At 35.0% G+C, this 8460-nt stretch overlaps 1 protein-coding gene across 1 annotated transcript; it reads left to right on the top strand.

Annotated features, from left to right (window-relative positions):
- Positions 1–2236: 2236 nt before the first annotated feature.
- LOC145994124 (uncharacterized) lies at positions 2237–8228 on the top strand. Its single transcript, XM_083130212.1, has 5 exons — positions 2237–2240; positions 4271–4395; positions 6039–6284; positions 6959–7116; positions 8135–8228. Exons 1-5 carry the CDS (start codon positions 2237–2239, stop codon positions 8226–8228), a joined length of 627 nt encoding a protein of 208 aa, XP_082986338.1.
- The last annotated feature ends 232 nt before the right edge of the window (positions 8229–8460 follow it).

The following is an 8460-nucleotide window of genomic DNA, read 5'->3' as shown; positions in this document are numbered from 1 at the left end:
CCACCCCTTTCTAAACTCATTTACACCTTTATATAAATCTCTGATATTTTTATTTTTGCTGTTTGTTTCAATTTCGTTAATTTTGCTTTTCAAGTAATCTCTTTTTTTACTTCTAAATGTGCTGTTAACTTCTCGCTTTATTCTTATTATAATTGTTTATATTTGTATCATCAGAGTTATTTAACCACCTAAGTCTAGCCTGATTTCTTATTTCTATTAGATTATGACATTCGTTATCAAACCATGGCTTACTTTTTCCCAGTTTATGGTATCCTATACTTCCTTTAGCTGCTGATTCTATTGCATTACGTATGTGCTCCCAATTCTTATTTACGTCTGATTCATTTATATTTTCATCATCATTTAAATCCTGCAAAACATCAAATCTATTTGACAGTTTAATTTGGTAATCTTTCTTAATTATTTCATCAGTATACTTTCCTGTATCAAATTTTAGAACTTTTAGATTTTGTTGCTTATGATTTATCACTGAGAGTCTTTCTCATAATTTAGCAATTACTAAATAATGCTCACTGGCACAGTCAGCACCTCTATGTGTACGAACGTCAATTATACTAGTATGCCTTCTCTTATCAATGAGAATATGATCTGTCTGATTTGAGTTTTACCATCTGGAGAAGACCAGGTATATTTATGGATATCTTTATGTTTAAAACTGGTACTTTTCACAATTAAATTGTTTGAGGTTGCAAAAGTAATCAATCTTATACTATTATCATTACTTAATTCATGAAGACTTTCTTTACCAATCGTGGGTTTAAATGTCTCTTCTTTGCCAATCTGTGCATTACAGTCACCTAACAGAATTTTCATATCATACTGAGAAAATTTATCAAGGACCTGTTCTAACTCTGTATAAAAATCATCTTTAGATGGCTGCGGTGGCTCAGTCGGTAACGCGTCTGACTACCATGCTAAAGGTCCCGGGTTCGATCCCCGGCCGGTTCAAATCCGGGAATTTTTCTAACATTGGAAGTGGTCCAGCGCCTACCCCGCGTCAAATAACATGGGTACCTGGGGGAAACCCTGGGGGGTAAAGGTGGTCAGGGGCATGGTGCTGATCACATCACCCCCACTCACAACCGGATCAAAAAAGTGTGGGGCGTAACCCCACACCCCTTATACGCCATCATGGCATAGTGCTAAGCACAGGGGAACACTTTACCTTTTAGTATTATCATCTTTATCTTCCGTTGGTGCATGCATGTTTATTAAAATAATTTTACACCACCTACACTGTAAAACTGCATATGATATCCTATCATTAATAAATTCTACTGTTTTAAGAGCCGATATAATTCTATTATTTATGAAAAAGCCTGTTCCAAAATTATGATTTTCAGTACCACCATAGAAAAAAGTATAATTTTTAGTTTTACAATTCCCTTCTCCTGGCCACCTAACTTCCTGGACAGCTTCTACATCTAATTTATACTTAACTATCTCATTAACTGTACACTGAAATGCCCCAGGCCAGTAAAGGCTCAGAAGATTCCAGGTGCCTAATTTAATATCCTTATTCCTAATGTAGATCTTATCCTTACTCCAGGGACCTCCCAAAGTAGTCCCCACCCGGAGATCCGAACGGGGGACTATTTTACCTCCAAAATATTTTACCTTGGGAACATCCAAAGCCTTATATTGCTGTTTCTTGACATTTTTTTTTTACAGTGCAGAGTTGTCAGTTCTACGCCTAACCCTCAATATGAAAGGAGGAACTACTACACAAGACAAACACAATCACATTAGACAGCACAATTACTACACAAGACGAACACAAACACATTAGACAGCACAACTACTGCACAAGACACACACAAACACATCACAACTATAACACATATAAACACAAACACACCAGTATCATCCCTTTTCTGGATTATTTAATACCTGAATTTTGATTATAGATTTCAAAGAAACCAGATTGAAGTTTTAAGCACTCTACAGAAAGTAATTCCGAAATTCATTGTTGAAGAAGATGATGTGCAGTCTATTTTAGCATTAGAGGGGGAACTCAAGTTATGGAGACAATTCTGGATATTGGAAAAATCTGCCCCAGATAATCCAGCAGAGGCGTACAAATTTTCTTCCTTGTATCCCAGCATTGGACGTTTTCTTCACCTGTTGTGTGTGATTCCAGTGTCCAGTCACAACGACTACAGCTGAGCGTTCATTCTCCAATCTGCGAAAAATCAAGACCTACCTTAGATCTACAATGGGTAATGAACAATTGATTGGTTTGGCTCTCCTGAACATCCATAAAAGATTTGATTGATTGATTGATTTAGTTTATTTTACTTCGCGTTTTGTGCCTCTTGGCTAGATTGCGAAGATGAGGATGAGTGATGAAGTGATGAAATGGATGAAAATGGACATTCACAAACAACCATACCCGACCAGGATTCGAACCTGGGACCCTTGGCTTCACAGCACGATGTGCTAACCACTCGGCCACAGGGTCGGGCATATCCATAAAAGACAATTACCAAGTGAAACCAGAAGAGGTTATTGACATATTTGCAAGAAAACATTCACGAAAACTACAGCTACAGTATTTGTAGGGTGAGGTAAATGTCTTTAGTAAGTTCCAATTATTTGAGGATTGAAAAGTTAAGCTGGTGTCCAAATTACTAGCAGCTTTATCATGTATCATGCATGTTACTGAAAAGGACTCGGGTGCTACAATAAACGAATTATAAAGCAAAAAAGAATTAAGAAATGAAGTAAAACAGACTGTTTATAATATGAAAATACTTCTGCAGCTTGTGCGTTTCTGTGTTCGTGAGAAATACACTATTTTTAATATATTGTTTTTTTTTTGCAATGTATATTTTTAAATATATTTGTTTTTAATAACTTGGCCACATGTACAGATGACTGGAATTGATACTTAAATAAATATTAAAGTATAAAAGACTTGTTTCACCATGGTAAACTTTAATTTAATGTAGTACTGTAATCTGCATTAGTATTTATGTATACACTTTTAGAAATTGGTGCCCCCCCCCAAAAACATATTTACTTCCATCTGGAATGTGGTTAGACTCTTTATCTCACTCTCTTTCTCCGTCATTCTTCTCCAAGGAAATAGAGAAGAAAGGTGAAGAAGACACAATGAACTGGAATGGGGGACTGAAATTAATCAAAGAATGGAAGAAGGTGTTAGAAAGAGTGGAAAGGACAAGAGAGAAAGAGGAGAGAAGAAGGAAGAAGAATAAAAGAAAAAGAGCATGAGATAAAGAGTCCAACCACATTCTAGATGGAAATAAATTTGTTTAACCTTTTAGGTGAAAGTACAGTTGATAAGGGAAAACCACCTGCTAGAATGTTCCAGAACAACTTTCTAATAGGCTGGATGGGAGTAATGTTCGTGTATATATATATCGTCCTGTTTTTGTATCTTGTTACATTTGTACTTGGTGCAGAGTCTGAAGAAGAACTTGCTAGAAGGTTGAAACGTTACGTTTAGTTTATGTTTTATAATAAAACAAATTTCTGCCTTGGTCAGCATATTGAGTTTTTCATATCATGGAAATAAGGCTTAATGGTGTTATAAATGTAATGTAAATAGGAGGCAAAATGCACTTGGTGGGCCTACCAGGCACCATTTTTGAATGTATGTTATTCAAGATACTCATGCCAGTGCCAGTGTACAATTTGCTGGTAATGATGGTAAAATGATGGTTAGAAAGTAAAATGTGCCATCCTTAAATTTTTAAGTGAAATTGCCTTGTTATACAATTTGCACTGGATTCAGTGAAGCCTTCTGAAATTGGTGAATGCAACACGAAAACAATGTATCTACAGTATACTTCTAATAACCTTTTTTCTTAATGAACTAGGAAATGACCAAAATGTCACTTACCATGTTTTACACCCAGACCCTTCAATTAATAAACACTTGCACAACTATAAACAAAAAACACTTGAAATTTTTTTATGGCTTTTGTGAGTTCTAGTGAATGGCAAACTATGTGTGTGACACTCGTGAAATAATTGGTTATTCTTTTGTTTAATGATGGTTATTTTTGTGATTATTATAATTAATAAATACCTGCACATATTGAATCACTTCTTCCTTTGTTGATTATGTAACGAAATGGTTTCTTGAATTTTAGTGATAAAAAAATGTGCACCTGTGAACCCCCTTGCCCCCCTCAGGTATCGAAGTTTTTCGCTTGGCATAGGTAAGCTAGTTAAGTTAAGCAATGCATACTGCTGCAACTCATGTGCCAATCTTCCATTACAGGAATAATACCACCTGCAGACTGGCCTGCAAGAGGCGAGTTAGAGTTCACAAATGTCAACCTAACCTATGATTCTGGAGCACATGGCTTCGACAATGTTAGCTTTTGTATTATGCCTGGCGAAAAGGTAATTTTTAAAGATAGTGCACAAGCACATTCATGCATAGAATGTCTCATGAATTTAATGAATATCTGTTACAGATATAACATAGCCAATTTCAGGACCTCCCCTGTAGTGTAGTGGTTTATTCTATGACCTTTCTATCTATTTTGATTGGTAAACCGACAAACAATTATATCTTGTACATAATGTGCAGGACAATTCAGGTTCAAGAAATGGCTTTCTTAGTTTTAGGTTGCAAAGCTATTGCTATGCTGATCAAGAGTGAATGACATCTTACCTATTCAATGAGTCATCTGTTGCTATGTAGACCAAGAGGAGAATATTGTCTTGTGTATACAATAAGTCACCAACCCATGCCACCTCTCCCTCCACTGTGTTTATCATCCCAATGCTTTCACTTCTATAACCACCTTATTTATTCTGTAGTAGAAGAAAGCAAGATCAAAATTAGGTGTGGCGGGAGGTACTTGCTTGCATTCTACAATAACGGTGCTACTTTTCTCAATGTCTCAAAATGCCCTGATACAAAGTGACAAATCATGGAAAATTGCCGTTTTACTTTTATAGCGATCTTTTTTTTTTTTATAAAAAAAAAAAATATTATTCAAGAAATATAACTCGGTAATCTGAGCCTGTTGATATGTACATGTTATATACAGTGACAGTGAAATCATGCATGCTTTCATGTTGGCTGGCCGAATTATTCCGTGCACAATACATACCATATTTTTTGGAGGCAAAAATTTTGGAAGAAAATGACCATTATTTTTTTTCCTGTAGTTTACGGTTATTACAAGCATAAGAAAACAGTTTTTCGTTGTGACGTTTCAGGAGAACACACACTCCCTTCATCAGACATTTATTTTCATTTTGACTAAAGATACAGTTATAACAATGGTTAACAAAATGAATCCGTTATATAATGGATGGTGTCAATGTTACATTGTTGTAATATAGCAACTGAACTGTGAAAAGAAGCAGTCTGTTTTATTTTTATTTCAGATAAAAAAATATTTGATCACATTATGTTTTTATTTAAAATTATGAATCCCAAATTTCATCAGGTAATTCAAAGTCGTCATTGTTTGATGTTTTCTGTTACATTAAATTTTAAAGATGGTGGCTTACTCCATTTGTGAAAAAGAAAACTCCATACTGGATCTATGTTACCATTTTCATTATTTAATTTATTCCAGTGTTCTTCTGCAATGAACGAAGCTTCCCAGACATTCAACTCTATGTTTCCCGTCAATCTTTTTAAAACCCTTCTCTTTTTAATCATATGCTTCTCTTCGATGTTGTGAGCTGACAAACCTGTTCTTGGGTTTAGATTTATAATGTCCAAATCGTGTTCGTGCCATCTTATTGCCATCTTATTGCCATTTTCCTTGCTGTTTGTTCTTCATTCTTCATAATCCTTTGAACATCAACAACTTATATTATATATTCCTGTGAAAATATATACTACAGGAAAATAATTCTACAATGAAAGCAATGCTTAATACAAGAAAAACTATTAAATGAGCATTATACATGAGTAAATACAGTATTTGGTTTTAACTTTATACAAAACTTTTTTTCTATCAATGCTGATAATGATCAGTGTTAATAAATTCATAGCTTAATTTTAATTATCGTTCTTACAGGTGGGAGTTGTCGGAAGATCAGGAGCTGGCAAATCAAGCTTGATCAGTGCCTTGTTCCGCATGGTGCAGGTGGAGGGTGTGATTACGATTGATAACATTGATATTAATTCTGTGGATCTTAAAACATTACGTCAGTGCCTTTCCATTATCCCTCAAGAACCTGTTCTGTTTAGTGGAACTGTGAGGGATAACCTTGATCCTCATAAGGAGTTCAAGGAAGCAGCAGTCAAATCTGCTATAGGTGAAGTGAGTATATGCATTCTCTCCAAAATCATTGCCTGATAATTCATGCCTGTATTTAAAATAATGTTTGTGTAAGTTACCTCCAAATTTCAGTCATGTTTATTAACAGAATTGATATTGAATCTTTCGCTATCTAAAAACACAAATATGGATTTTATCTTATCCTGTTCATTGTTAACATGCATTCATATCCTTGTTAGGTTTTCTAATATTGTACTTTCATTCTTTATTTGAGGTGAGTCAATATACATAGGCACCAATGTATCTCAAGACACTGATATTTTTCCAGAGTTTAGGTATTTTAACATTCCTGTTAACTCATATGTGAACCTATGAATATTTCAAAACAAAAGTCTGGTAGATTTGTATGGTTTAGTTGGAATGGAAAACTTCTATGTTAATATTTACGCATGCAAGCAGAGAAGGGGCGAGGGAGGAAAGGGGGGGGGGAGATAGATATTACCTTGAATTTTATATTATTCAGAGGACCAACATTACGCTTTATGCACCATAAGGATCAAATGTAGAAAGCAGGAAAATGTAAAATTCTGGAACGTAAAATTGGGGTTACACTGTGTGTGTGTGCCAGTGCATGTCTAAGTAAAAGGGAAACCAGAGCCTAGAAAAATTGTGTTTACATATTTGTAATTTCTTTAATTTTATTCTGGTTTGAACAGGTCTGGTTGAGTGGCGTGCTTTCGCTTGATGCACATGTCGCAGAAGGTGGTAGCAATTTCAGCATGTGCCAGAAACAACTCATATGCCTTGCAAGAGCTATTTTGCGAAATAACAATATCTTAATTTGTGATGAAGCTACAGCTAATATAGACACTCTGTGAGTATTTATTGTTTTTTATTTAATTTAACGATATGTTATAATGATTGTGAAATAATAAAATTTATTTTTTATTATTGCACTAATGTTACACTTACCATACTACAGTATTTTCTTTTTTTTTTTTTACATATTTTCTAACTACATAAAACTAGGGTTGAATTGATACTGATACAGATATATCCTAGTCAGCTGATATTTTTCTAGATTTTGGATATTTCATGGGTACCAAGTTGCATAATTAAAATTTTGTTCCTCATAGCCCTCTGGAGCCTTTTCAAAGTAGTAATGTTTGATCCCTGACCCAAAATCCAATGCTTCATTGAAGAGATTTTCACAGTATACTTTGAGTCAGGATGTCTACCAGTCACGAAGGTCAAGAAATAGTAAAGAAATCAACAAGTAGGTCAAGAAGTCATTAAAAAGTCAAGGAATTATACTTGTGGTCAAGATTTTTTGCTATCACAATGGCTGATTGATTGATTTTATTTATTTTACTTCATTTTTCTGCCCCTTTTGGCTAATCACGAAGATGAGGATGAATGGTGCTTAGATAAGATAGATGAAGGGACAATCACAAACATATAGGGACAACAACATGAGCTTCACATAAGATTATACTGGATGTGCATCCAGACGCCAGAGCATCGCTTAGTCTGCCAAATGCAGTCCAGGATGCATTACTAGATAAAACAAATCTCATTCTCTTGAGCATGAATCTCTTTGTCATGACATTTTCCACTGTAATAATATTGACATGATCCTTGTATTTGCATCCTTCCATTCCTTCTGCTCATGCATTTCATACATGCAGTAAGACCAAACATTGTACATTGGAGGCAGATGGCTGCCCAAAGCTGCTCACGATATTGTTGTACCCTTCACAGCACACATATTGCAAAACTTATTTTTGGACTACCCCTCGTACAAACTAAATCATATTGCTATTTCAGTACAAAACTATGTTTATGTATTATGCAAGTTTATGTATTAAGTTTGTATTTTTGTTCAATTCCAGAACTGATCAATTTATTCAAGACTTTGTGAAAGAGAAGTTTGCTTCTTGTACCATTGTGTCCATTGCCCATCGGGGTAGCACAGTCATGGAATAAGACAAGATCCTTGTCATGGAAAATGGTCGGAAAATGGTGGGTACTTCTAACTACTTTGCTTGTTTTGATTGATTGCTTTGTTCACTTCACTTTTCTGCTACTTTTGGCTAAATTTCAAAGATTAGAATGAATGATGATATGATAAAACTGTTGAAGAGAAATTCACAAAGAACATCCATGTCCAGGTGGGGATTCAAACTGGAGATCCCTGACATCATAGCATGCTGTGCTA

This window comes from Lepisma saccharinum, chromosome 10 (assembly GCF_977018435.1).
Source record: "Lepisma saccharinum chromosome 10, izLepSacc3.1, whole genome shotgun sequence".
Taxonomy (NCBI): Eukaryota; Metazoa; Arthropoda; class Insecta; order Zygentoma; family Lepismatidae; genus Lepisma; species Lepisma saccharinum.
This window is presented reverse-complemented; position numbering and strand designations above follow the sequence as displayed.